Source organism: Candoia aspera, chromosome 2 (assembly GCF_035149785.1).
Source record: "Candoia aspera isolate rCanAsp1 chromosome 2, rCanAsp1.hap2, whole genome shotgun sequence".
NCBI classification, from domain to species: Eukaryota; Metazoa; Chordata; class Lepidosauria; order Squamata; family Boidae; genus Candoia; species Candoia aspera.
In genome coordinates, this window is record NC_086154.1 from 132,763,277 (window position 1) to 132,777,651 (window position 14,375).

General features: G+C 43.4%; 1 protein-coding gene across 2 annotated transcripts in view; it reads left to right on the plus strand.

The window, feature by feature from the left end:
* STAT2 (signal transducer and activator of transcription 2) overlaps nt 1-14,375 on the plus strand; it is a 30,387-nt gene that overhangs the window by 7,090 nt on the left and 8,922 nt on the right. Inside the window, exons 6-15 of one of the 2 annotated variants that reach the window (XM_063293660.1) lie at nt 236-324; nt 544-692; nt 2,800-2,958; nt 3,061-3,153; nt 5,291-5,350; nt 6,801-6,821; nt 7,791-7,902; nt 10,658-10,714; nt 12,370-12,453; nt 12,987-13,085. In XM_063293660.1, coding sequence (XP_063149730.1) covers nt 236-324; nt 544-692; nt 2,800-2,958; nt 3,061-3,153; nt 5,291-5,350; nt 6,801-6,821; nt 7,791-7,902; nt 10,658-10,714; nt 12,370-12,453; nt 12,987-13,085 — 923 coding nt within the window. The remainder of the gene's footprint in view (nt 1-235; nt 325-543; nt 693-2,799; nt 2,959-3,060; nt 3,154-5,290; nt 5,351-6,800; nt 6,822-7,790; nt 7,903-10,657; nt 10,715-12,369; nt 12,454-12,986; nt 13,086-14,375) is intronic. The other variant, XM_063293661.1, reaches the window with a different exon arrangement.

Here is a 14,375-nt window from a genome sequence, read left to right on the forward strand (position 1 = left end):
AGAATCAGCACTCTTGGCAGTCAGCACTCATAGGAGAGCAGGCTTATAGAGAGGTTAGAGCTGTGTTTCTCAACCTCAGCGACTTTAAGACCTGTGGACTCCAACTCTCAGAATTCCCCAGCCAGCCATGGCTGGCTGGGGAATTCTGGGAGTTGGAGTCCACAGGTCTTAAAGTCGCTGAGGTTGAGAAACATGGGGTCAGAGTCTTACTCTACAGTGCACTCTTTTCTTGCAGAAAGAACCACCCCTGCTAGTGAATCTATTCGGTCCAGAAAGCATAAAAAGTTACAAGACATGATAAATAAGTTGGACCATTTCCGCAAGGTGAGTATGAGTACTGGCCAGTACGGTACCATGATCTTTTTTCCCCTTTCATAGCTTAAAAAAAAAGTTCTAATTTCAGTAAATTTCAAATGCTGCAAAAGCATGTGATTTGAACTTACTAATGCAAAAACATACATTACACATTTTAAAGATGCAATTAAATTTAAAAAAAAAACGTACATGGGAATGTAATTATATGTTAGGTATATTTTTAATCAGGAGATGCTGGACCAAATCCAGGAACTTCTTGGACGCTCTGATACTCTAAGAGGTCTGCTACTGGATGAGGTAGTAGAATGGCAAGATCGCCAACGGTTAGCTTGCATTGGAGATACACGTGATACCAGTTTAGGACATCTGGAAGAGTGGTAAGTCACACTAATGGGTCCAGATGGTCCAGTTGCTTGTTGTTTTTAATGAGACATTTCTGTAAAGTGTCTTCTTGAAGAAATACATTAGGCTTTTGGTGGTAATCTGTATAACGACCAAGCAGCAACAGTAAGAACAGACCACGGAACAACAGACTGGTTTAAGATTGGGAAAGGAGTACGGCAGGGCTGTATACTCTCACCCTACCTATTCAACTTGTATGCAGAACGCATCATGCGACAAGCTGGGCTTGAGGAATCCAAGGCTGGAGTTAAAATGGCTGGAAGAAACATTAACCATCTCAGATATGCAGATGATACCACTTGGATGGCTGAAAGCGAAGAGGAACTGAGGAGCCTTATGATGAAGGTGAAAGAAGAAAGTGCAAAAGCTGGCTTGCAGCTAAACCTCAAAAAAACCAAGATTATGGCAACTGGCTTGATTGGTAACTGGCAAATAGAGGGAGAAAATGTAGAAGCAGTGAAAGACTTTGTATTCCTAGGTGCAAAGATTACTGCAGATGCTGACTGCAGTCAGGAAATCAGAAGACACTTAATCCTTGGGAGAAGAGCAATGACAAATCTCGATAAAATAGTTAAGAGCAGAGACATCACACTAACAAAGGTCCACATAGTTAAAGCAATGGTATTCCCAGTAGTAACATATGGCTGCGAGAGCTGGACCATAAGGAAGGCTGAGAGAAGGAAGATCGATGCTTTTGAACTGTGGTGTTGGAGGAAAATTCTGAGAGTGCCTTGGACTGCAAGAAGATCAAACCAGTCCATCCTCCAGGAAATCAAGCCAGACTGCTCACTTGAGGGAACGATATTAAAGGCCAAACTGAAATACTTTGGCCACATAATGGGGGACTCGTCCCTGAGGGAGCTGGGGGTGTTGACGACCGACAGGAAGCTCTGGCGTGGGCTGGTCCATGAAGTCACGAAGAGTCGGAAGCGACTGAACGAATAAACAACAACAACATGGCTTTTTAAACCATTTTATAAGGCAAGGGAAACTGCAGTTAGTTATCCCAGGACTGGCAGTTATACATCTGTCTGAATCATTAATCTTCAGTTAGAAGATGGTCCTGAGTTGGTGACTTAGGGCAACACTTAAATGTGATCCTAACTAAATTAAGTCATGATCACACTGAGCTATGTTTGGTCTAATCATGCTTTATTGAATGAAGCACAATTGGCTGGTTTCATGCAACACAGTAAGCCATAAACCATGGTTTGCAAGCTGCAGTAGCTGGGTTCATACAAATCTAAGTCAAAACCAACCAAACTACCAATCCTTCTTATGATGTGTAAACTCAGCCAGTATTTCATGTGCTTAGCAATTGCATAAAAACCTGTTTTAAGAGCAATCGCATGAGGAGCAAGGCAGTCATGATCACAACCAAGCAATTGGGCCAGGTTTTAAGTATCTCCCAGCTTCTAGTGGATCAGGATGCCTGTGAATTTACTCTTTAAAGGGCCATTTGTGTAATTTGCTAGTTTCCTGAATAGCCCCATAGTAGCTTTGATTGTTAGAAGGTGACTTGTTATTTTCCTTGTAAAGGTAGGTTGGGCATTGTGGTCTGACGTTACTACACTTCCTGTTTTTCTTCCTTTAATTCCCTATCAAAGTTGTTGAAAGGAACTTCTAGGCCAGGGTTTCTCCACCAGGGTACTGCGGAGCCCTAGGGTTCCACGAGAGGGTACTAGGGATTCCTTGGGAAATCACAATTTATTTAAAAAATTATTTCACATTCGGGCAACTTCACATTAAAGAGGTAAGTTTCATTCTTTATTTTTAGTTTAAGAACATGGCTAATGCATATATACAGGCCTACCCAGGAAACAAATATAATAATTGTGTAACTTCTGGCCTATCTTTGAGCCTGAATGTGCAGGGGCTCCCTGGGGCCTGAAAAATATTTCAAGGGTTTCTCCAAGGTCAAAAGGTTGAGAAAGGATGTTCTAGGCTACTTATTTCAGGCCTCCCTGCCAGTGCTTCTAGTTAGATGATAGGCTTTTTTAACTCTTGCAGATCTCTACACTCCTCTTCACAGCCCATTCATTGAGGGTCCTGTTATCCACCAATCTTCCCCATGTATTGCAGGTTCACGAAGAATGCTGAGGACCTCTTCCAGTTGCTGCAGCTGTTGAAGATGCTGGATGAGATGTACCAAAAGGTGACCTATGAGACAGATCCCTTCAAGGTCCAGTTGCCCCTTCTGGTCCGGCGGCTTCAGGAGCAAATAATCTGCCTCTTGAAAAGGTGACAAGGGAGAGGAAGGATTCTGCCAGTAAGGAAATGCTAGGGGGAGGTGGGAAGGAATGCATGAGTTGTAGAAGCCTAATGTTGCTCTGCTCCTGCCAGTGCTTTTGTGGTGGAGGTACAGCCTAAGATGCCCTATCCCAGTCAACGTCCACTGGTGCTGAAAGTCAACAACAAGTTCTCTGTCCGTGCCAGGTAAGAGCACCCTTCTTCCAACCATGGCCTCTCCTGGGGACTGTTTTGGGCAGGAAACTGAAAACTTTAGAAGGGGTCAGATCAAAGGATGTTGGTCACAGAACATTTTCAGTATTGTTGTTGTTGTTGTTGTTGTTATTGTTGTTATCATCCTCTTAGAGAACTACTGTACACAGGAGAAATCTATGGTCATTGAGCTAGTTCATCTGTACACAGAAACTAGCTGGGTTATTTATTTATTTATTTATTGTTCAGATTTCTATAGCCGCCATTCTCATAAATGTGACTCTAGGCAGCTTTCAATTAAAACAAATGTAAAAACAACAAAAAAGAACAATATAACAATTTAAAAAACAAGAAAAAAACAATATAAAAGCACATTCAAAAACCCATCATAATAAATTCATAAAAACTCACGGCTGAGGTAATCACATCTAACAATAACACTAGTACAGCATTGTGCCAGCTCTGCCACGTTCCCTGGTCCCCATGCCATTGGCAAAACCCTGTTTTCATGGTCTTTTGAAAGGCCAGCAGGGTCAGGGCCATTCTAAACTCCAGGGGAATGATGTTCCAAGGGGCAGGCGCCATGACCGAAAAGGCTCTCTTCCCGGGCCTCGTCAGATGACACTCCTTAGTAGACAGGACCTGAAGCGTGGCTCTCCTGCTGGATGTCACTGGGGAGAGGCGGTCCCTCAGATAACCCGGTCCCATGCCACGTAGGGCTTTATAGGTCATTACCAGCACCTTGAGTTGAACCCGGAAGCATTCTGGCAGCCGGTGCAGCCCGTGGAGCAGAGGTGTAACGTGCACAGATCATGGAGCACGCATAACTGCCCACGCGGCTGCATTTTGAAGCAGTTGAAGCTTCCAAATACTCTTCAAGGGCAGCCCCATGTAGAGCGCATTGCAGCAATCCATACAAGAGGTGACTAAAGCATGAGTGACTGGGAGCAGGGCCTCCCAGTCCAGGAACGGGTGCAACCTGTACACAACACAAAGTTGTCCAAGGGCCCTCCTGGCCGTGGCCGCCACCTGTTCTTTGAACTGGAGCCACGAGTCCAGAAGGACCCCCAGATTGGGTACAGGTCCTGTTTGGGGTAGTACAACCCCATCCAGAACAAGAGACGGAAAGTCTGTAGAAACGGGGACCCAACACTCAAAGCCACTCAGACTTACTTGGGTTGAGCTGAGGCCTGTTGTTCCCCATCCAAACCCCCACAGCCTCCAGGCACCGAGACAGGACCTCCACAGCATCACTTAGTTGGCCCAGGGTGGAGACACAAAGCTGGGTACCATCAGCATACTGATGATACCTTGCCCTGTGCTGTTGTATAACCTCACCCAGCGGCTTCATGTAGACCTTAAACAGGAGAGGAGAAAGTACCCAGCCTATGGCATCCCTCAAAGCAGGGGCTGAGGGTGGGCTCTTCTCCCATCAACATTGACAGGAACTGGCCTCAGAGGAAGGAAGAGAGCCTCCACAATACAGTGACACACACACCCAACCCCTGGAGCCAATTATTGCCCATTAAGATGCTAAAGCAAACTCTAGCTGGAATGCTGGAAGGGGTAAATTTGGGTAGTCACACTTAACAGGATTCTGGGTATGATGGAGCCTAACCAGGAAGAATTGCAGCTAGCATCTCTCCTTTCCCAGAAAATATCCGTGGTGGGAATGGACAAGGTTTGCATTTAATATTAGAAGCTTTAGCAGGAAACTGAGAAATAGTAGTTTTCTTTTCTTAAGCATTAAAAAAAAACTAAGCAGCAACAAGGTTTTTGAAGAACAGTTACTTTTTCCAGCTCTTGAATGCTCTTATGACCATAGATTTCTCCTGTGTACAGTAGTTCTGGACTAATCGGAAATTTAGACAGCAAAACAGAATGAACTTACTCTGCTCCATGAACTCTTAATGCCAAGATCAAGGAAAGAGCAGTTTTTCCATCTGAGCTAAGACTGATGTATTTGGTCAGTTAGGAAAAAGTATGCAAAAACATTTCAAGACATTGTTAATAAACAGTATATTGCATTACCACTTTTAAACAGTAGGAAAATAATTCACTTGGAAAATACAGATACCTGCCATTTTTTTGGTCACATGGATTGTAATGGGTTGTTCTTTCAATGGTTCAGATTACTGGTGAAGCTGCTGGATCGAAACCACTCAATGGAGGTGAAGATTGACATTGACCGGTGCGTTCTCCTACTGAAACTCTAGGCTTTATGAAGTTGACTTGTTTGATCAGGGTTAAAATAAGAAAGATTTTTATAAAATTCTGGAAACTCTTTATGGACTTTTTGCTGATACTTGAACAGAAATGACAACGTTTTTTGGATTTGTGAAAGGATGGGGGGGCATGGGAAGAAGTGAACTATGTATGTAATATAGGGGTGAGGAAATACTAATTTATTTATTTACGTATTTTTCAAATTTTTATTACCACCCATCTCTCACAAAAGGGGGAGGGACTCTGGGCGGTTTACAATAAAATTAAAATTTTTAAAAGCATATAAGTTACAATATCACAAACCAATAAATAAAGAGAAAGTAGATATAAAATCCAAGAGGTGAAGATCTTATTCGCTGGGGAGAGATCTATGGTGCTAGCCACCCCCAAGAAGAACTGGTGCCCCTCCCACCCCAGGCGAGGCGGAAGAACCAGGTTTTCAAGTTCTTCCAGAAAGCCAGGAGTGAAGGGGCCTGCCTCACCTCTGGGGGCAGAATGTTCCAGAGGGCGGGGGCCACTGCAGAGAAGGCCCATTTCCGGGACCCTGCCAGGTGGAATTCTCTTACAGATGGTGTCCATAACATGCCCTCTCCGCATGACTGGGTGGGTCGGGTTGATGTTAAGGGGATGAGACAGCCCCTCAGGAGCCTGGCCCCATGCCATGTAGGGCTTTAAAGGTGATAACCAAGACCTTGAATTGGACTCGGAAGCAAACTGGCACCCAGTGAAGCTCACACAACTGGGCACCAATAACTGCTCGCGCAGCTGCATTCTGGACCAGTTGAAGCTTCCGGATACTCTTCAAGGGTAGCCCCATGTAGACTGCATTGCAATAGTCTATGTGGGAGATGACCAGGGCATGAGTGACTGTTTGGAGGGCCTCTCGATCCAGGAAAGGGCATAACTGGCGCACAACACGAAGTTGTGCAAAGGCCCTTCTGACCAGGACTGCCACCTGCTCTTTGAGCAGGAGTTGTGAGTCCAGGAGGACCCCCAAGTTGCGCACCAGGTCTGAATGGGACAGTGCAACCCTATCCAGAACTAAAGATGATAACTTCCTGGATACAGAGGAGCCATCAATCCACAGCCACTCTGTCTTACCAGGGTTCAGTTGAAGTCTGTACTTGATGCAAGGAAGATTGGGAGTCGCTTCTTTAAATAATACTTTTTTCTATTTCTTATTTTTTCTCTTCTTTTTATTTTGCACTTTGTGTTTCTTTTCTTTCTATTCTTTTCTTCCTCTGATTTCAGTTTGCATTATCTTTTAGTATTGCAAAACTCTTTAATATCAAGTATTTTTAAAAAATTCTCTGCTTTATAGTTCTTATTAATGGAGCTGGCAGCATTGTGGCGGGAGGGGACTAGAAATGGGCCATCACGTATTGATTGATCTTTCTTGGTTTTATCTTTTGCAGGGATGCTACTAATTTGGCAGGGTAAGAGATGGCTGAATATAAACAGTGGGGAGTAATGAGTCTTTCCTGTCTGGGAGGGTGGTGGACCATGATTCTTAATCTGGAAATTGTAAAGATTTACAGTATTTATCTGGTTAATGGAGGAGGAGATCACGGGGGACCCTTCAGCTACCAGCTCAGAAAGGGATAAGTGGGTTATTGATAGATGTGAGATTTGAAGTCCTCATGGACCCTTCAGTCCTCATGGCCCATCTCCAAAATCACTTACATAGCAGAATTGAAAGGAAAGGTGGCAACTGAGATTGGAAAACTGCAGTGGATATATTGGAGGGGAGACTTTGGTGGGAGGCGATAGTGTTCCTGCCCTATGAGTAATATGGTAAACCAGGGGTAGACAAATCCTTATCCAAGAACTCATCTTGGTACCCATCAAGTTCCCAGCCTCATTTCTTCAATGATTTTTTTTTAAATGTACAGCGCTAAATGAGATGTTGTGACAAATCAAGCAGCCAGTCTCTAGGGCCATTTTCATTTCCAAGGATGTCCCTTGATCCTTCATAGGCTCCATGGGCATTTTTTGAAAATAAAAGGATAAGTATTTACAGTTCAGTATTTCGTTTGGGAGTGTGCCCAGAAAACAGGAAGAAAGGTCAGTTGTGATGGTAGAGAGCATTCGGAGAGGAACCTCCCCAGTTTGCCTTCTGGAAAATTAGTATTTATGACACAGTCACATACTCACAGAGTATGGCAGCTATTTTGTGAATGGACATTGTAGCCATTTTGGGAGAGCATTCACAACATAGTTTCAGAATTCCAAATTTGCCAACTGTTCCAAAAGGTTTATTATTACTGGGTTAAAGCAGAAAGTATATCTAAATATAAATATATGCATCTTTGGCCACCAGGAAATGGCATGTGTTGTGACTGATTCTTGTATTTCTATCTTCTCTCTCTGTCTGTCTGTCTGTCTGTCTGTCTCTCATTTTGAAGGTTCCGGAGGTTCAATATTTTGACATCCAACACCAAAACCTTGATGATGGATAAGCCCCAAATGGAAGGACTCATTTGTGATTTTAAGCACATTGTATGGGAATATTGTCTGGTGATTAGAACCTTTCTAAATATGGGAAGGGGAAAGGCTAGTTGGAGCAAGGTGATCCATTTAAATGATAGAAGAAGGGACTGGAAATCCAAACTTTCCCACACAAAGGGGTAATCCATTGCAAACACAGAAACCAAATTTCTTGTCATCCCACTCCATACTAAATTTTGGTGAAAGAGAAGAAGAAATTTGGCCCATATTTCCTGCAAGGTACCTTCAGTAGTTCTCCATGTGGGATGCGTTGCTTCATGTGCCTAAAATATCACCACCTTTCTCCTTTTTGTTCTTTCCCTTCCATGTTACTCTTAGAGATTTTAATTTTTCTATGATTGTGATTTAGTTGGGGGAGAAGATGAAGGTCTGGTGAAAGTTAGGTTTTGTTCACTTGTATTTCTTTTATGCATTCCGTGGATTAGCCTTACGTCTGCCCTGGGTGAAAAGGGCCCTGTGCGGTCAGGTATTAAGGCTGTGGCACTTGAGGCTGGGCAGGAAAAAGAAAAGATGAGGCTCCCACTGCTTCCAAACAACAGCCACAGATGGCCTGAGATCCAGGAGGAGCACTCTTAACCAACTACGTCAGAACAGAGGGACGGTGTTGATGGCTGACTTGGGGGTTGCAGTGTGGGAGGAGGTGATGTAGTAGTAGCTCTTCCCTCCCTCCTCTGCTGCTCCTGTGCTACAGCTCCTATCAGACCCCCATGCAACCAGGTCTGTTGGTTGTTAGAGATGAAAGGTGTTGGACAAGCAGGAGCCCTCGGCCACCTGAACCTGCGAGCCCCAAGGCAGCCATCTGTCCTGCAACCACCTGTCCTATGCTGTTTGTATACCCTTGCCAAACACACAGAATGTATTAGGGCGTTCAGGGGGCTAGAATATTTATTTTTTTATTTTATTTTATTTTATTTTTTTCTATCCTGCCTTCATTATTTTTTATAAATAACTCAAGGTGGCAAACAGATCTAATATTCCTTCCTCCTCCTATTTTTCCCACAACAACAACCCTGTGAAGTGCGTTGGGCTGAAAGAGGGTGACTGGCCCAAGGTCACCCAACTGGCTTTCATGCCTCCGGCTGGACTAGAACTCCCAGTCTCCTGGTTTCTAGCCCAGCGCCTTAACAAGTGTTCACAAGTTCAGGGAGTGAGCGGTTCCAATGTTTGGTACTGCAGTGGCCAGGTGCACCTCAAAGCCCCAAATAATCTACATATCCACTTCTAAAGAAAAGATGTTACAACAATGATACTCCAATAAGACTTTTGTGAGTCAGGAGCATATGGAACAAGGCCAGAGAATGTTGGCTTTCTCAATTGCATAAATTAATAGCTCTGTGATTTTTCCTGTTCTTCTTCACCCTTTTACTTAAACAATTTTTAAAAACAATGTTGAATGTTCAACATGCAAGAGAAGTTGGGGAGAAGCTGAAATTGGTGAAAAAACAAAAATGATTTGGAAGACATGCTTCAGGCCTCACACGAGCACACCATATTTCTGCTATTGATTAAAGTATGGACATCCTTTTCCAGACATCTATGTTAGCCTGTAAGAAAGACGCCATTGCTTCAAAAGTTGCATTAAAGATGTCCAGCTTTAATGATTTGTTTATTTAAAGCAGCTGCGTTTTTTTTTCAGGCTTATGTGGAAGATTAAAAAGAGCTACATGTTTTAATGGACAGCAGAGAGGTGCTGTGCTTGCACAAGATGCCCAACACGTCTTCAGAATTATTTTCAAAGGGTTCACAGTCATAGAAAATAGCTTTATTACTAACACAGAATGGATCAAAGTACTTTATCATTGGACATACTGAGGGATTTATGAACAATGGACCCAGACATTAATTTTAAAAGTGTCTGCCATTATAGACAGACTGTGTCTAAAAAAGGGTATGGAAGAGGAACAAATTTTACTGGACAAGGCTGAGACTGATTTGAAACTGGATTTTAAAAAGACAGGCTGCAAGAATGATATGGAAAAAGATGCTGTACTAGATATACAAATGAAACTGGCTGATGTCTTAAAAATTAAAAGGGATGTACAAATAACAAACCAAAAGAGCAACCTGGATAACTTTCCTATATTGAATTTACAAAAAAGACTTGTTAAAGCTTTGAAGATTTTTGTGAGAAGGGACAAAGAAAAAATGAAAAGATGCCAAGTTCTATGACATTATTTGAAAGGATTAAAGATCAAGATTGTTAAAAGTAAAAGGAAGGAATATAAAGTAGATTTATTTGATCAAGCTTAAAATAGATATGTTGTTATTTCTGGTAACCCTTAATGGACTCTTGCTGATTACGACTGAACAACAAGGCCCTAAGGATTTGTTTATAGATAAGAGATGAGGCATGGGAGGAAGAGATCATTTGTTGCATTTTAAGAGAAGGTGATAAGTTACTAAAAGTATTTATACTTGTGATGAAGGAGGAAGTCATTTCTTTATTTTTTTTTCTTTTCTATTTTTCTTTCTATTTTTTCTGCACTTTGTTTTTTTTTCTTTTTTAATTTGTATTTTTATCTTTTTAATTGTAATTTTTAATAAAATTACTGTAAAAATAGGTTTATTTTGTAATAGAGGCTTTTTCTTTTTTTGGTACAACTGAGTAGATACTATAAATATTCCTTTGAAAAGATAACCTGCTGAAGTGATGTATCTGGAAGGCAATGGGTTGGAAAAGGTGGTTTCAGCAATTATTTGGTTTGATCTCTGTCGCCTTTCAGCCCTACGAATACAAAATCTCTCCTCTCCTCTTCTGATGCAGATGCTGAAAGAGCAGAAAATCTGTGGTACAGGGAAAGGCAACAAAGGGATTACTGAGGTGAGGTTTTCCGTTAGATAAGAGGTGATTGTCTAGTGTAGGGATGCTCTGCGTTACCTGTGGACCTGGCCATAGATTTGAGCTTGATAACCAATCCTGAGAGGCCATGTTCTCTCATTCCCAGGATATGTTAAGGATCTGTTTCTTAGGGTGGTAGAACAAGCTTAAAGATTGGGAAATACGTCTCAAGTTAAAAATGAGGAATACTTGCTAATTCCAGTACTTTACTGATCTTTGGCCCCATTGCTTGCACTTCCATTTACTTACTGTATATTCATGTCTGTATAGTTTTTCCATTTTCAAGTCAGGCTCTGCTCCTGGTGCCTTCATGGATATGTTCACGCAGTTTTCTTGGAAGTGGCTGTCATTGCCTTCTTCCAGTTTGATTTTCAGCTTCCCATTCTATCCTAAGCCCTGGGAGTCCCCCATTAAGATACAAACAAAGTCCCAGCTTAGTTCTTTTGTTGTTTTTATGGGGTTCTGATTTGCTGCTGGAGGTTTTATTTATCTATAGGGTTTCTGGACTGGGTGTATAAATTTGTGTATACAGTAGTCCTTGACCTATGACCATTTGGTCAGTGACTGTTCCAAGTTACGATGAATGGTGGTTATGACCGGACCTCGGAGTTCTGGCCATCCCAGCAACTCTGCAGTCACGTGATTGTGATCTGGGTGCTTGGCAATCCGTTTGCACTTACAACCAGTTGCCAAGCACCCTGTGATCGCCATTTGCAACCTTCCCTGCCAGATTCCCAAGAAAGTCAATAGGGAAGCCAGCAGAGAAGGTCTCAAGTTGCTGAAGTAAATCTCCCCCACCCGTGCACCCTCCCCAGACACCCTGTGCCCACGCTGCATTGGCCACTCGGGCACCCCTGCACACCCTCCCCAACCCATGCTGAACCCCCTTCCACCCTCCCTGACCTACGCCTCTTGTGCACCACCTCGCACCCTTGTGCACCATCCCTGACCCATATGGCTCCTCTCATGCACCCACGCCATGCCTCTTGTGCACCCCCTCATACCCCTGTGCACCTGGCCCATGCCATGCCTCATGTACACCCTCCCTGACCCACGCAACACCCCTCATGCACCCCTGTGTGCCTTCACGTTCCCTCCCTGATCCATGCAGCACCTTTTGTGCACATCCTTGTACCCTCATGCACCCTCGCACACCTTCCCCACACTACGCCTGTCGCACACCCTCCCCGACACAGCCCCACGCATCCCCTTGCTCCCTCCCCCATCCAGCAGCAGCCACTTGCTTGCCTGCGGGCCTGGGACTTGCAACTTCCTGCTAGCTTCCCCATTGACTTTGGTGTGGGAAGCTGGCAGGAAGTTGCCTTACCTAACAACCTTGGGATTCAGTTAATGACAGCAACTGGGACTGCAGGGATTGCTGTCGCTAAGTGATACAGTTGTGCTTTACGACCACATCACTTAGCGACGGAAATTCTGGTCAAGGACTACCTGCATTGATTTCTTTATTTATCTGAATGTATAAACAAAACCAACCAAAAACAGAACATATTTCTTACAAAGTGGGCTCTTGTCCACAAAAGCCCATGCTGCAGTAAACCTGTAACATGCCACACAATAGCCTCAGGAGGTCTGATCAGCCTTTGTTCATTCATTTTCTCTTGGGGTTTGGGGGATAGGGACTCTTGTCTGTCACTGAAGAGTTGCACATTATCACTTTCACCCTGGACTACTGCTATCAAAATCTCAGATGCCAGCTGCAGGTAGGAGAATCTTGCTGGTTTCATTAGAATTAGGAGGGGAAGGCAGCCGTACTTTTATTATTGCTTTATGTGGGCATTATTGTGGCGGGGGGGATTTAGACTGAAGTTGGGGAGATCCTGGTTAACTGGATTCTCCTCTGATCTGTTTCTGGTCAGTGGTGGCATAAGATGGATCCCATTTCACAGTGGTTATAAAACCAAATGACTCCACATTATCCCCTGCTTTCTGTCGGGCCGCTTGGTGTTTCAACTAGTGCCTGATGGCATACAATTCAAGGAGGGGCACTTTTCCTAGTCCCTCATTACAAGGTATGGGGTTGTGACTATCCCTCCCCAAAGGACTTCTGAGTATCTGAGAGTCCTTGAAGTGTCTATAATCCATTGTGGTTGAAGGGCTGTCTGCACATCTTGCTTTCCTGCCTCTGAAGGGACCTACCAACACAGGAATAAATCTTTTGTAGCCCTGGGGTGCCTTTGTGGTCTGTTTGTATTGATTCCCCCTTTTTCAACTTCTTTGTGATTTTCATCATCAGACATCCACCTTGCCAGTGGTGATTACCTCCAATATCAACCAATTCTCCAGCGCTTGGGCTTCCATTTTATGGTTTATTATGCTCAGCACCGACACAAAGGTAAGAAACTAGGTTATCCAGCTGTTTCTCAGAGTTGGGCACGATCTCCGTCTACAATATACCAAAATTCTTCTGCACAGATTGGCCATTGTCATTTTCTTATCACTTGTATTGGAACCAAGTTTCCTCTGTTTTGGATGGGGAAGGACTCTGATTTCTGCATGTATAAATTACTGGTCCAGGTTCTCTGAAGGAACCATTTCTCTCACACACCCCTCTTGTATGCAGTTCAAGAACACTGAGGTCATCTGAAAAAGCTCTGCTTAGCTTCAATTTCTGAAAACTTTCTTTGGTAGCACTTCACCTCTGGAACTCTTTGTCCTTAGAATCTCGTATAAATGAGAGTAGAGAGCCTAGCAGAAGAATTATGTTCTTGACTGCAAGTTACATTCTTCATTGATACTCACTTGTCTTCTACGTAGCCAGCTACAAGGATATGTGGCAGGATACCATCACTTTGGGGAGGGGAAGGTAACATCCATTCTTATCCCATCTGTCACAACAAATATAATTATCCAGGCTGCTAAATAGAAGCTTCATGTAGGTCACCATATGACATCCTCATTTGGACTTTGTCACCATTCAACTATACTTATGCTAAAGGCACAAGCTAGGATGACATTCCTTTTGATCAAGGTGGCTTGTTCAGTATTAAATCTGAAAAAACCTGAAGCTTGTTTGATACTAAGTCTGAAAAAAGGTCCAGAAGCTGCACGAGAGAGTGTACAAATAGATCCTGCAACAGCATTGTTTCATCCCTTTTGCACCAGGCTCTGGTCTTAGTTTTGATTAGAGGCCACCGGCTTTTCAAACAAAAAAATCATTCAAGAGCACCCGGATACCCTTGATCCATCAGTATTATCTCGCCATCCTGAGAAACGAAGCTGTCAGCTCCAGGCCCCCAGTAGTGCCTTTGACCACGATGTTTAGTCGCAATTCAAGCAGTGTTTGGCTTACTTTCAAAGAATGTGCATCCCTCTCCCTCTCTCTCCTGTTGTTTTGTCTCTAGTTTCCTAGTAGTATCACATTTTATGCAAACCTTATCCTAAATTACCAAGTTGGCTCTAAATAACTCAGAGAATTGCAGCAGGATGTCTTTTTTCCCTTACAAAAAGGGGCAGCTGAATATTTCACTCCAGGATGCTGCTTGCTGCTTCACTGTTTCCAGTAAGTGTGGCAGACAAAGACCTACGTTGAATCTTTGCCATTTTAACTCCTTTGGAAGCTCTTCCATGTCAGGATGCCTTCAGTTGCTTCCATGCTGCTTCTCCTGTATCAAGGGATATAGTT